The sequence below is a fragment of the Bacillus rossius genome (genome assembly GCF_032445375.1).
Source record: "Bacillus rossius redtenbacheri isolate Brsri chromosome 4 unlocalized genomic scaffold, Brsri_v3 Brsri_v3_scf4_2, whole genome shotgun sequence".
In the NCBI taxonomy this organism is placed as follows: Eukaryota; Metazoa; Arthropoda; class Insecta; order Phasmatodea; family Bacillidae; genus Bacillus; species Bacillus rossius.
The window spans coordinates 40,559,750-40,574,685 of NW_026962011.1; the positions used below are offsets into that span (position 1 = coordinate 40,559,750).

General features: G+C 38.3%; 1 protein-coding gene across 11 annotated transcripts in view; it reads right to left on the bottom strand.

The window, feature by feature from the left end:
• The window catches only part of LOC134542114 (uncharacterized), a 127,536-nt gene that overhangs the window by 98,267 nt on the left and 14,333 nt on the right, over positions 1-14,936 (bottom strand). For 6 of the 11 annotated variants that reach the window (XM_063386068.1, XM_063386071.1, XM_063386070.1 and 3 more), the window contains 2 exons: positions 12,528-12,770; positions 10,471-10,728 (listed from right to left, as the gene is read on the bottom strand). In XM_063386068.1, the coding sequence (XP_063242138.1) occupies positions 10,471-10,728; positions 12,528-12,770 (501 nt within the window). Of the gene's footprint in view, positions 1-5,431; positions 5,521-10,470; positions 10,729-12,527; positions 12,774-14,936 lie in introns of those variants that run through there. The other 5 variants (XM_063386075.1, XM_063386077.1, XM_063386069.1 and 2 more) reach the window with 2 other exon arrangements.

Consider the following 14,936-nt stretch of genomic DNA (forward strand, 5'->3'; position numbering starts at 1 on the left):
AGTTTACTGTAATAAGCCTACAGCTTGGTACTAAAAAAATTATACATATAAGTTATCAGTTATCATCTATCCATTGTATATACAATTTGTTTAGATTTTTCATATATACAGGTCTCAGACCTTGAATCTTAGTGTAATTTGCTGTTGCAATTGCTTAGATAGATTTCCCTGACTAAAATGGGTACTCATTAATAGTTTAAGATAGCATACAAAATATACTTGAAGTGACTGTTTTTGTTCCAAATTTTACAGATTCACTGGGGATCAAGGGTTTTGGTACTCAACAGTTTTGCGTAGGATGTTGGTATGGCGCTTTATGATTTGTGTCCACAGCTAATTTCACTTAAGTATGTCTTTTTTTGAACATAGTTAATCTGGTCAGCGCAGGCCCCAAATTTGAGCGCTTCTGACTTCTTCCTGTGGGGTTACCGCAAGGCAAAGGTTTTCAAACATTGTCCTCACACTTTGGAAGAACTGAAGATGAAAATTCAGGAGGAAATCACCACTAGACCCCTATGTGCTGAAAAACAATTGAAGAGTTCCGAAAGAGCCTTCATCAATGCATCGCTGTTGATGGCCACCATCTTTCTAATGTGATCTTCAAAACTTGATAAAAAAAAAGTGGATGTATACTGTGTTATGGGTGTGGTAGTTGGCACCCACGACAGTTAGAAGGTGTGTGTGATGTACGATGGTGTCGTATTGATGTATTTTGTAACAGTGACTACATCATATAATAAAGATATAACATGGGGCAGTCGACAGGAATTTGTGTTTACCTTAAATGATTATACTAAGTAACAAGACCGGGCCAATAACTACAGTGAAAGTAGGTGCTAAGTAAAATATTTGTAAACAATGGCCATGGGTGGCGGAGTTAAGATGCCACCTGATTTGGAATTACATAGCAAAAATGCATACGCGGACTGGAAGTTGTGGGAGTCAGAATTTGAAGACTACCTTGTCAGTACTGGACAAGACAATGCCCCAGACAAGGTTAAAATTTCACTTTTGCGAAACATCATGGGCAGTGAGTCCTCTCGCATTTTGTCAACTATTGACATGGTGGAAGAGGATAAGAAAAGTTATGTTAAGTGGAAGCAGGCCATAGAAAGGTACGTCCGACCCAGGATCAATGAGGTCTTTGAACGATATGTGTTTGCTCAGAGGTGCCATGAGGAAGGGGAAAGTTTTGAGCATTTTTTCACTGCCCTACGGCATCTCGTGAAGAACTGTAATTATAATAACACCACCGGTGAGAGTGCGGAAAACAAGATGCTGCGGGATCGTATCGTTCATGGTGTACTAGACTAGGCTGTCCAAGAAGCTTTGCTACGAGTTGATAACCTCACATTGGAAAAAGCAGCAGCACATTGCAGAGCGTGTGAGCAGAGCAAGCAACAAGCACATCTAATATACAGAAAGAATGGTGATAGTGAGTCTGACAATGTTTTAATTAGTGCAGTTAGTAAAAGCTCAAGTGAACAGCGCCAGAGGCCGGTGAAAGACTTGGAAACAAGGGGAGAATTTCAGTGCAGGCGATGCCAGTCAGTGCACGGACCGAAAGCATGGCCAGCATACGGAAAGAAATGTGCTAAATGTGGAGTCCTGAATCACTTTGCAAGGTCATGTAGAGTTCGTAAGGTACAAGTTGTGGAGCGAGTTGAATTGTCCAGCTCGCAAGAGAGTCTATTGTGATAGTGTCAGTGTATGTCCTATTGATGTTAGGGGTCGCATAAAAACCTACAGAGACAGCAGTAGTGCTTCCTACCCCAATGAGTGGCAAGAAAAAGTAAGCATTGAAGGCGTAAAAATGATGGTGAAGCTAGACACCGGTGCACAGGTTAGTGTACTACCACTTCAGGTTTTTAAAAAAGTGGACAAGCAGTTTAGGGTTGAGCCTAAGAACGTGAAATTAAATACATTGGATGGTGTTATCACACCTGTGGGTAAAGTAACCTTGAACTGCCAAGCTACGAGAGCTGAAGCTTATATAGACTTTATGGTAGTGGACTTGGATGTCGTGCCATTGCTGGGGTTACCAGGATGCATACAACTGAACTTAGTGCAACGGGTGCACTCTGTTGACAACAGGACGGCGAAAGACAGTTTTGTGCGACAAAATGAAGATGTGTTTCATGGCCTGGGTTGCTTTCCTCAAGAAGTTAAATCATTACTAAAGTAGGAGCTGATCCTGTATGTTGCCCTCCTAGACGAGTACCTCAGGCCTTGAGAGGGGCACTCAAAGCTGAACTTGATAGACTAGAGACAAAGGGGGTTATTCAAAAGGTTGACGAGATTGATGCCAGGGCATGGGTAAGCAACCTAGTTGTCACTGAAAAACCCAATGGTAAGCTTAGAGTGTGCCTTGATCCAACGGACCTAAATAAACAAATCAAACGACATTATCACATGGTTTCCAAACTCAGTGTCATCAGTGAGCAGCTGGCAGGAAAAAAATACTTCTCCGTATTTGATCTACGGGAAGGGTTTCATCAAATTGAATTAGGGGAGGAGGCATCACTGAAATGTTGTTTTTCCAGCCCATTTGGGATCTACCAATATCTGCGACTACCTTATGGAATAGCCAGTGCACCAGAAATTTTTCAACATCTAGTTGAAAGTAATTTTGCAGACATACCTAACACAGTAATATATTTTGATGATCTACTCTGTATGGGAAACACCGAGGTAGAACATGATGAAGCTGTTCAACGAGTGGTGGAAAGGGCTAGGGCTCGAAATATAAAATTTAATGAGGATAAACTTCAGTACAAAGCTATGGAAGTTAAGTACATTAGCCATGTTTTCTCTGCAGCAGGTATGAAAGTAGATCCAGAGAGAGCGAGGACACTAATTAATTTAAGAACACCCGCAAACAAAAAGGAATTGCAACAAATACTGGGGATGTTCAATTACGTTCGTAGTTTCTTAACCGCAAATGGCAACACTTACAGCACCCCTATACGAACTACTTAAAGGGGGAGTCGATTGGCAGTAGCTACCCTTACATCAGAAAGTATTTGATGAGCTGAAGCAGAAAGTCGCTGATGCACCTGTCCTGGCATTATTTGACCCAGAAAAAGAAATCACCTTACAGTGTGATGCATCACAGTATGGGTTAGGGTGCTGTTTGTTGCAACAATCCAGTTCCGGTAATCTTCAGCTTGTCACAACTGCTTCAAGAAGCCTATCAGACAGTGAAAAGAACTACTCTCAATCAGAAAAGGAACTTCTAGCCATATACTTTGCAGCAACGAAGTTTCATGACGTTGTTTATGGTCGGACTGTAAATGTTCAAACAGACCACAAGCCATTGGTGGCAGTTATGAACAAAAACATAGGGAAGATAGGTTCCCCTAGACTACAGCGCCTTAGGCTCAAACTCCTTAAGTACTCATTGAAGGTGTACTATGTACCGGGAAAAGATCTGCACTTGGCTGATACAATGTCGAGAATGCCACTCCTGGAGACTGAACATGATCCTGAAATGTTGGAGGTGGTACATTTGTTGAGTGCACATTTACCAATGAGTGACAGTAGGAAAGTGATGTTTCAAAGAGAAACTAAGCAGGATTCCATCCTTTGTAAGGTGGCCAAAATGCACCAGGAGGGCTGGCCCCATACCAGTAAGATGCTAGGGGAATATGGTGAATACTACAAGGTTCAAGATAACCTACACTTAGAAGATGGAATAATATTCCTTGGACACAAAATTGTGGTACCCCATACATTGTCCTGTACCTGGTGCATGAAGGGCATTCGGCAGTTGAGAAAACTAAGGCTAGAGCACGGCAATTATTCTATTGGCCCCGAATGGCGAAAGATATAGAGGAACATGTGTCAAGGTGCGGGACATGTGAAAAATTTAAGAGGGCTAAGTGCAGGGAACCTCTTATACCATATGAAGTTCCTAAACTGCCATATTTCCAAGTCGGTACAGATATCCTTGAAGTAGCCGGGAAGGCTTTCCTGATACTGATTGATTACTATTCCAACTGGATTGATATTCGACCATTGGCTGCAAAATCTTCTGCGTGTACCATAAATGCAATGCAAGATGTTTTTAATGTTCATGGGTTTCCCAGAGTCCTCATTTCAGATAATGTACCCTTCACACCTTATGAGTGCCAGCAGTATTACAAAAAAGATGGCATCACACTACCATCGAAGCAATGGGATGGCAGAAAAAGCTGTGGGAATCAGTAAACAGATCCTATGCAAGAGCAAATCAGAAGGTACTGACCACAGGGACCTCCTGCGTGATTATAATAACACCCCTATCACTGGGCTGCAGGCATCTCCAGCACAAATCTTATTCAGTAGATGTGTTAGAACCACCATGCCCATAACCACAGCCATGTTGCAACCAGTTGTTCAAGAGGGGATCTATGAAGCCTTGCAAGCCAGGCAGGCTAAGTTCAAGCAGTACTACAACAGGTCAGCTCAGTAGAAAGACGTCAAATTTCAGGAAGGCGAGCGGGTAGTCACGAAGATAGAATGTAACAGTGTCTGGGAGCCAGCTGTAGTTATCTCACAAAGCCGTGAACCACGGTCATACCTCATCAGGAAAGACAGGAGTGGCAGAGTGGTCCGAAGAAACACGTGTCATTTGCGCCCTTCACGGGTCAGAGGAAACAGACAGATTGGGTGCCATACCAAGAAATTGATGAAGGAGGTCAAACAAGTCCTACAGTGCAGGGTGGAAGAAGAAGTACTGATACACACATAGAATGTTTTAAGGGATTTAATAATGACAGTGAGAGGGTAACAAGTGATGATCCAGGAAGAAACAACGGTAGGGACTTTCCAGACAGCAGAAGCAAAGACTATTACGTGATCAGGAGTGGTAGGAGGGTCAAAGTGAAACAAATGTATGAAGGGTAACATGTAACATGTATAAAGGAAACCTGAGGTGATGAAAAAGGGGGAGGTGTTATGGGTGTGGTAGTTGGCACCCATGACAGTTAGAAGGTGTGTGTGATGTAAGATGGTGTCGTATTGATGTATTTTGTAACAGTGACTACAACATCATATAATAAAGATATAACATAATGATTCCAATAAAATAAACCTCATTTCTGTAAGTTGCTTCATGTTCTTTCAATAGCCCTTCAAAACCGATATACACATTTTGCCCCATCCTGTATAGCAGTAAGCAGGATGGCTAGCTCAACTCACCCTTAAATCTAGTATGAAGTGTAATAAATTGGTTATGTGGCTTGTGTGTGAGTGTGTGTGTGTGTGAATAAACTATTCAAGTAAAATATTTATCACACATTTTACTATAAAAAATTTATTAACTTATAAATTTACACTTCATAAACATATTAGTTACAGACATTGCAAATTGAACACTCATTCACTTTATAACTACAATATGGCTTTCCTTAGTATTAAACTTAAGCCTAGAAGTGTTAAAGAAACTCACGTGCCTCAGTGCCTCACTCTTTTGTACCTACATTAACTAAATTGACTCAATTTTTTTTGTAAATTGCTCAATGTATTTTCCATTGCATATTAGAGAAAGCCAGCAATACATATAGCACAACTCCATACATCATTGCTATCATCAGTATGTGTGCTATGTAAAACCTGAAAACAAACATACCATGAGTTATTAGTCATGTCAATTTATGATTCTTTTAAACAAGAGAAAGTATTACTACTAATCATCATAGTTGTGGTGTTTAATACACATAATTAATAACTGTTATTGGATAATTGTTTTTAACTTGTTGGACTACAAAATTTCCCACCAGATATTTATTTACATTACCGAAAAAACTTAAAATGCAAGAGTGATATGGGAGTAAAATTATTTGAAAAGCACTGAAATATTAGTAATGAGAAGAAATCAACTTTACCAACTCAGGGATTGTAGACGAAATTAGCTTGGTGGTTGATAAAAAGAATACAACTTGACATTTCCCAATGTCTTTTCAATTATGTTACGGTCCAAATTCTTGTTTCTCTGAATGTCAGAGCAGGAGAGGAAATGTAAATACAGGTGAAAGCATTTATTTTAACAAGTCTTAAAAGCCTCTGAGACAGCGAGGCTCAATTCACATTGAACCTTCAGCCATTTTCGAGCATCCTCACAAACTCGCAGAGCCTCCTGCAGGTTTTTGCCAGGCCAAAAGTTTTTGTCTGTGATAAAGCCAGACTGATTTTAGCATAAGTGTGCAAAATCAAAAATACATACTATACAAAATAAAAATTATTTGGAGTGAGTTATAAGCTTGCTAGACACGGCAGGCCTGTGTGGTGAGCTTTTGACTAAAGTCTTAAATGACAATTTATGCAATGACTCACAAATCATGCAAGATATCAAATAAAATATTTGAAAAAAATGTTTTTAGCTATCCTCAGCAATACCATTTTTTTTTAAAGAATAATATTTATCTTTCAGCTACAATAAGTTGTGTATTTCTATATATAGACACACACATACATGTGTGCATGGGCGTAGATCCCGGGGGGGGCCAGGGGGGCCCGGGCCCCCCCTGGAATTAATGGGCCCCTCCTTGGGGGGCCCACTTCGTGATTTTTAAGATAATGGTGTACACAACATATATATATATATATATATATCAGATTATTATTTAAAACGACGACAGACACTTTGACATGCTTTACATTCCTACCTTCGAGTTCTGTAGTTATTTTCCCTTACCCCTTCTGCGAAAGCCATGGTATGGAGTTTTCCAGTGAGAACTTTGAAACCCTTAATTCCTAGAAACCGTTCATTCCAAAGGACGAAGCTAGGGTAGGGTTCCGTTAGCATTTCCTCCCCATTGTTACCCACACTACCTTGTCCTCTGAAACAACAGTATTATAGGTTTCAAGTAGTCTGTTTTTAAAGTGGTTTTGCTCTCGTGTGCGACAGTCTTCTGCTCTTGGCAAACATCAACATGGATAAGTTCGTGACGCGGAAGAAACGGAAAACAGAATCTGATTCTCACCTGGTAAGCTTGATTGTTTTATAAGTAGTAACTATTATTTAGGTACTATATTTTATTTAAGTGATTATGTAACGTTATTTTTTCCAGTAAATAAACAACTTAATACTTTAACAGTAATTATAGCAGAATTTAGTTTATTTACGAACTGAAACTTATATACAATTTGGTGGAATTTTTTAGCTCATCTCCATTCTGTAAGGCTAGCTGCTCTGTACGTTACATGTGAATATACAGGGAATAATTTTTTTTCCTCGTCAATATGGAATTTAAAATCACTCCCCTTTTATTATCCAACAATAATTTTCACAATTCATGGCCGATAATGACTTTATAACATTTGTTATTTGATAACTGCAACACTGCACGAGTAAACAGAAGTAAGAGCGAGAAAAAAGTATTTAAACGTTACACATCCGTATTTAAGTTAATAAGGAAGCAAACGCGTCTCTTTAATAACTAATCAAGCGGAATATTTTAACTAAATAATTCACTGCCAAAATACTGATAATACTAAATATAAGCCGAGAAATGTATGTGGTTCAATTAGCTGTAGGATAAATTTCATAGTTCTATCTCCGAGATTTTTAATTTGTGTCATTAAGTTTTTTTCTTTTTTATCTGGGTGATGCCTTTACTAAATAAAATAGTCTTTAAGGGTTTTAATATGATTCGATCGTTCATTTGATGTTGATCCGTTTATTAGCTTTGGCGCTTTGGGTTTTTAGGGCGCATCAAAAACTGTGAACAAAGAATTTCACGAACAGCATTTGAATCGCAGTAATTATGTGATGTGGCATAAAAAACCCGAAAAAGTGCGAGTTGAACTCGCGCACGAAGGGTTCCGTACCATTATCTATAAAAACGGCAAAAAAAAATCATGTCTGTTGTATGGGAGCCCCACTTAAATATTTATTTTATTCTGTTTTAGTATTTCTTGTTATAGCGGCAACAGAAATACATCATTTGTGAAATTTTATTCTGTTTTCACGTTTGTTGTATGGGAGCCCCCTTAAATATTTGTTTTATTTTAATTTAATCATTTATTTTTAAAGTGAGTAATAACTAAATATTCTGTGAATATTTCAAGCGTCTACCTGTTGCGAAAATGTGTATTTGGTAAAGTTCTAAATGACCACTATGCACTATTCGCTGGGATTTTAGAATGTCATTAGTTTCTCTGTCAATATTTTACTCCAGAGAAAGTCGAGTATTCTGCAAAAAAATATAATTGAACCCTCCTTTATAACATTACCGCCATGTCTCATTGTTGCAAATCTGTAAATGCTAAATTTAATTGCCTCAAATATATATTTCCTATAATAAGAAAAGATCATTGTTATGAAACTTGTTGCTTACAGAAGGAGAATTGTTTGATATTCCATATTAAGATATTTGTATTAAATAAATGACCCAAAATATTTCAAAAATCTATTATTTAACGAACATAGAAGATTCGAAGAATAGACACAAACTTGCACCGAATAGTCTGGTGTAAGCCTGTAACCCCAATGTATGTCTGCAAGAGTGTCGTGTGTGTGTGGTATGAAATAGTAGAAAAACTAAAATACTAACTTAAAGATTGGGGTAAACTGTCAATGGTAATGTATGGGTGGGGTGTTATCTATTTGCATTATATTATTTTTGTTCAGTGACTTTAAAAAAGGACCATTTGTATATATTTCTCATTTGTGCGTGGACAACAGTGTTTTTCTTTTTGTTGTTGGTTGGATGCGGACAAAACTTTCTCCTTGCTTGTGTGTCCAACAAAGGAAAGTAAAAATTAAGATGGCCGCCTAGACACAAGTCGGTGCTGGGCGCTGCTAGAATTCACCAAGTTTCGGGTGAATTCTTTAACTTCCGTAGTCACGGAACAATTTTTATAGATTTTTTCATGGATATTTTATGTATTTAGGTTAGCAAATTATTCAAACATGTTTGAGAGATCACTTCTTATAGTCATTAATTAATAATTACTAAAACATATGTTGCTCTGCTTTATTGTTAATATCACTTATGTAAAAATATGTATAACATACGAGCTTATCATCCAGAGAAGACTTGTTTCGGTTGACCTCTAGCGCAAAATTCTTAAACCACAAAATTCACTGGCCCCCCCTGGAAATCCTACAGATTTGCGCCCATGCATGTGTGTATACTTTCAAATGTGTAGATATTATTATTAAATATATTGCTATTACATATACACTCTCAATAACTAAATAGAGATGATAATTACTGCTTGAACAATTTTCTGTGGTTATGCAGTGGTGAATTAACACCACACAAAAGAAAATATAACTTGTCAGAGTGAATAATACATAGAAAAGAAAATCTGGCTGTATTGAACTAATTACATTTACAAAACACAAATACATTTTACTATATTTTAACTAAACACCACATTATTACTCCACAGATAAACTAAAGACCATTCCAACACACTATCCAATAAAATTGTAATAAAATATCCTAATCTAGCGTTGCCTGATATGATGCACATGACTTTGCAATATATCATACAAAGTCCTCAATTAATAATATAGATTTATTTTGATTTGCCGGCTATTCATGTCAGGAGAAAAAAAAAAGCATCTTCTCTAGAATACGGGACCTGGTTGTTGTAATTGTATTTTTTTTAAACTTAAAAAATGTGCATTATTTTACTTTTAAGTCACTCGGGGATTAAATAAATAAATGTTATCATGAGTGGCATCGGTTACTATGGGTCAATAAAGCGTACATTAGGATCGTTGACACGGGCACACCATAATTTATGCCAAAATACCGCCTCTGCGGCAATTCACGTCACAATTCTTGTGAATCCAGTAGGCCACACGGTGCATACGTGTTGTGCACATATAATATATGCCCGCACAAGTATTTTACACCATGTTTGTTTCCCTGGGGCAAGTCCCAATGAAGAAACCCAGCATTCACAAGCTGGACCCCAAAAACCTTCTTTTCCTCAGAATCCTCAGCGCTGGGCACCTCAAACCACAAAGGTTCAAAACGGCCACGCCACTGAGAAACTCCGGCCAATCACAAACAGCCATTTAAAAACAGTCTTTAAAAATTCAAAATAAAAGTTTGTCTTTGAATAAGTATAATGGCAATGTCTTGAAATGTGTGCCGAATAATATATAACACACAAAAACATATACTAAAAGTTATTGTCTTGTTAACTGTAAACACCAAAATAGAAGCTGCAAGTTACCTAGCTACGGTCTCTGCAAAACGTAAACAATCCACCGGAAATATAATTTCAGTAGCTCTGTACCACTGCACTGGTACAAAGTATTTCAATAAAACAAAATATTACTCAAAATTATTTATTTGTAATTTCATTTTCCCAACACTTTTGGGAGAAAATTTTAAGCAAAGAACAGACTGGTATCTCAAATATGCAGTTGTTTGAAGAGTTTATTAATAACTTTATTGCCAGCACATAGTAGTAAGTTAGTGCTAAGCAATTTACAAACTCAAGTACAAATGAACTTTACCTTACCTTTGATGGTGAGACTTTGCTTTGTCATCATTAAATGACTCATACATGACATATTTCCTGCTTTCTTTAACAGTATCTTCGAGATATCCATTCCAGTTTATCATGTTTAAGTGAAACGGGAAAAGTTTCCTGTCTTGAGAAGACAGCTGCTCATACAGATTCCTGGTATTTTCAGTGATAAATTTCCAGTCCTGACAGTTAACAAAGTATTGTGTCAACACTGAATGCTTTTTTAGTTTCTTGTATATTTTCAGGAAACTAAAACAGAAAGGATCAGAATTTGAGGTACATTATTCGCAAATCATTCGAACCTCAATAACAAATTCTAGTTGAGCTAGTACAGCACCAGAGCAGAGCCCGCCCAAGAATCACAACTGTCAAAAAGACTTGGACCACAATGTCTGCATACATTGAAAATCTAATTGTTAAAAAAAAAAATGGAAATTAAATCACCATTTCAAATAGGAACGACATGAATAAAGAATTCTCTAAAAAAAAAAAAAACTAAAAAAAATTATTATCAATAACTTTTACGTGGACAGGATGGAGAAACATCAAAGTTAATGCATATATTACCATTGCCTGGTTTAAGAGCGAGGAGCCATGTTGGCATCCCGCTTGTGAAAAGTAGAACACAGACAGGCATGGTGTTATGTGTGGCATTGATATAATAAATATCACCATCACTAGCATCCCCTTGAACTGTATCTGAATTCATGCCTGAGCTACTTTGGCATAATGTTTGTCACTGATGTTAATTTTTAAAAGTGGAATATGTTGGTTCACTGTTGACTCTGTGACATGCCTTAAACATGTCATTACATACAAGAAGGGCTGATGAGATGAGAATGGAGTATTGACGAAATGCATTGGTGGGGGAGATGAAAAGAACCCCGATAAACCCATTTTCTCGCTACCTCCCCCCCATAACATAACATAACATTAAATAAGTCAGAGATTGGCCTTGAAATATAAACAAATTTGTCATCCCAAACAATTAACTTTAATATTTTTATGCATAATTTGATAAAAGTAAAGTTTAACAAATGAATTCAAGTAGGCATTTAAGTAAACAATATACTCTCCAAAATAAATAAAAAATAAAAATTTTGGGCTCTATTTGTGCTAACGTAGGGTTACCTGAGATATGATTACTACATGTTGCTCGGAAGTTACTGGGCAAAAATTTAATGGGTGACTAGGAATGTCAGAACAAGCAATGCTTGTTAAGGAATAAATGTTGGGAAATGCGATCCTGCAAAGTTATAAGTGCGAGTAGTGCCAAAATTTGGATTCTGCACCCCATTAGGTGCCACTCCATTGGCTGAGATGACGTACGATCCCATTGCTGTGGCATTCAAATGCTATGCCGCAGATGACCATGCCTGGGCGCTCTGCTGAATTGACACCAAATATCAGACTGTCGGGCTCGCCACCGTGCCCTTGAACCGGGTTGTGTCACCACACTACAAACTGAAGCACCCACAGTGTCTAAACCATGACAAATCCCAAATTTTATTCAGCAACACTAGAAAATTATGACAAGTTGTGTACCTATGTTAATTTCTATGATCTGTAACTGTGTCAAAATAAAATATAGGCACAATAAAAACATTTAGATAGGTACTACTAGCAGTTGTCAGTGCTCAAATAGCACCCCATTTAATATTTTTGATGTTAAGGATTTGAGTTCACGTTGAAATGCGGGACACACATAAGTTTCTGCCCTCGCTCACTGATAAATGCGGGGGCAGGTGCCCACTCTGCCTCTGCTGTTCCAATGTCTCTGATGCCGCTACATTCCCCAGAGTAACTGCAGTAGGCTTTTATGTGGTTAACGAGCAATGTTTGCAACAGAGAGATGCTCTGTTTTCTCAAATCCAACATACAGTCTTAATATTTTATTGTTGCAAGCAGGCCTTTTTAATGACAATAAAACAGGGGTCCTTTTTAATTGGACCCCGCATATGCCTACAGGAGATTCTCCAACAATATCTGCAGTGAACCCACTTCCTATGAACAATCAACCATCACCAGCGTATCCAGGATGGACTCACATTGGCTTCTTCCCCTTGAGACGAAGCACCAGGTCCAGTAGACACCCCGGCAGGAAGTGCAGGAAGAAGGCCAGGAACATGTAGACGTGGAAGTTCTGGATGAGGTAGCAGAACGGGTACCATACAGCTGTTTTGTAAGGATGTTCTCTGACAGTTTTTAACATTATATCCGAGAATTTTCCCACAGTCAGTGGATTTTTTTCCGGCATTGTTATGTTGTAAACTGGAATGACGTCTGGTGACCTGCTAACAGATTACACTTAGAAAGAAAACAACAAATGCAGTTTTATAACTTAATCTCATAGACAATTTATTTTACTGCACAGCCTGCATGCACAAATCTGTCGCGTTAGTCTTAAGATCTGTCCGTCTTGATGCACATAACCACAAAACAAGTTACAAGTGGATATGTAGCAAACACAAGAGCTTATCTCGTCTGAGCCAATTATTCACTAAGGCACTGTGTAAAATCAAGATGGCACTCACAGCATCTATGATTTTTAATAACATATCAGGATCTATAAATCATGTAGCGTTGCATAATTTAAAGTATTATTAGATCTGTTCCAATTGGGACTTCAAATTCTTTAAAGAAATATGTTGTTATGCACCAGGTTATGGCAATAAATTCTTTTATGTAACTACTTGCCCCAGGTTGGGCATACACTTTATGTTATAAGGTAATAACAGAATCTCTTAATTCGTAAACCTCATCAAGTATTTATTATGAAAATATTTCCTTAACTACATCCACATGATAAAGGATCCAAACATAACTATGACTTACTGTCAGTAGAAAAGTTCCAAGAACTGCTATCAAAACAGGGTATCCTCTGGGTGTTTTCTACAGTTATAGTAAAATTACCACTTTATCATCCAAAAGTAATAATTCAAAAGACAAATTCAACGTCAAACAAATTAAAGACAAGTCAATTAATCAAGATCTAATAATACAAAAATGGATACTATTATGTCAAAAAAATAAAATTAAAACTATAAAAATACTACAAACATACAATTTTGTAAGTCACAAACTCTTACAATGCATCCTTTTGTAGTGGTAGGGGTCGAATCCTGGTATACTCCTTTAAAATGTTAGCGACAAACTCCTTGGTGTGCTGCAGTCCTATGCTTGAAGCTGATTCTACCGAAGTTCCTGGTGTTCCCCGTCGTTTTACCTTAAGCGTCCACACGATTCAACGCCCTAAGTATTCACTGTAGCTATTTTTTTTATGGTTAACAGCTTTCGCCCACAACCAGCACTAGATACACACGAGGTCAAAGACGCCGGAGGGAACTGCATGAAGACGAGCATACACAGCCAGGTCCTCATATGAGTACTGGCACTCACAGAATAAAGTCAAGACTGAGCCAAGCAATAGGCGGAAAATGTGTTTTTTTTTTTAATTTTTTTTATTTTTGTTTAATTTTTAAACATACAGAGACGGGAAGTATAAGGATACCTGACAGGAACTAAGAACTACCTATCTTGGTGGTCGAGACCCGCCGACCAATTGTAGAACGGGCCATGGATTGGGGTCATGGTATGTAGTACCGGCCACCAGGATGTGGGTCTCAGGGAAAAAGGCAACAGTTAAATATGAATGTCATGTTCTAAGAAAAAGGTAGCGAGCGCCGTACAGACCTCATGTGTGGACCAGAAGAGTATGGAGGGGTACCCAAGTGGGAATTACAAACCGAGAGCACCCAATTGTGTGTAGAGGTGAGACCAGGACGGGACATCAGGACATGCAAACAAAAGATGGTTAACATCAACTAGGGTGGTATCACAGCCGCAGGGATGCGGGTCCTGGAGGCCAAGTTTAAGCAAATGCCCAGGGGAGGCGTTGTGCGCAAACCTAAGGCCGAAGGATAAAACGACAATAGCGCGGATCGGATGGTCAAGGAGAACGTCTCTACTCACTGCACTAACCTGATACAGTTCTGTATATATTCTGTCGTGCTGACGCACATAACCACGCGACATCATATCCCATTCCTCCACGAGCAGGACCCGCACGTATGGCTTGAGTATGGTATAGGAAATTGCTGGCAGCACCGTGCCTGTATGGATAGCTAATTTGGCAAGACAGTCCGCCATTTCATTTCCCATAATTCCAATATGTCCTGGTATCCATATAAATTGTACCACAAATACAAATTCGACAACATTACACAAATGTCTTTAATGAGCCATACGACAGGTTCTGCTGGTGTGGGGTAGGAGTGAAGAGAGTGGATTAAGCTATAGGAGTCAGTAATGACGGTGGGGTGTGGTTGGTATATTTTCCCGCTGAACATAAAAGCAAGGCCTGATACACTGCATACGCCTCTATTCAATGTAGCTTCCAAGTCTAATAGTTTTAGTCGCTGTCTCAAACTGCAGAGTATCAATTTAAACGAGTTGCC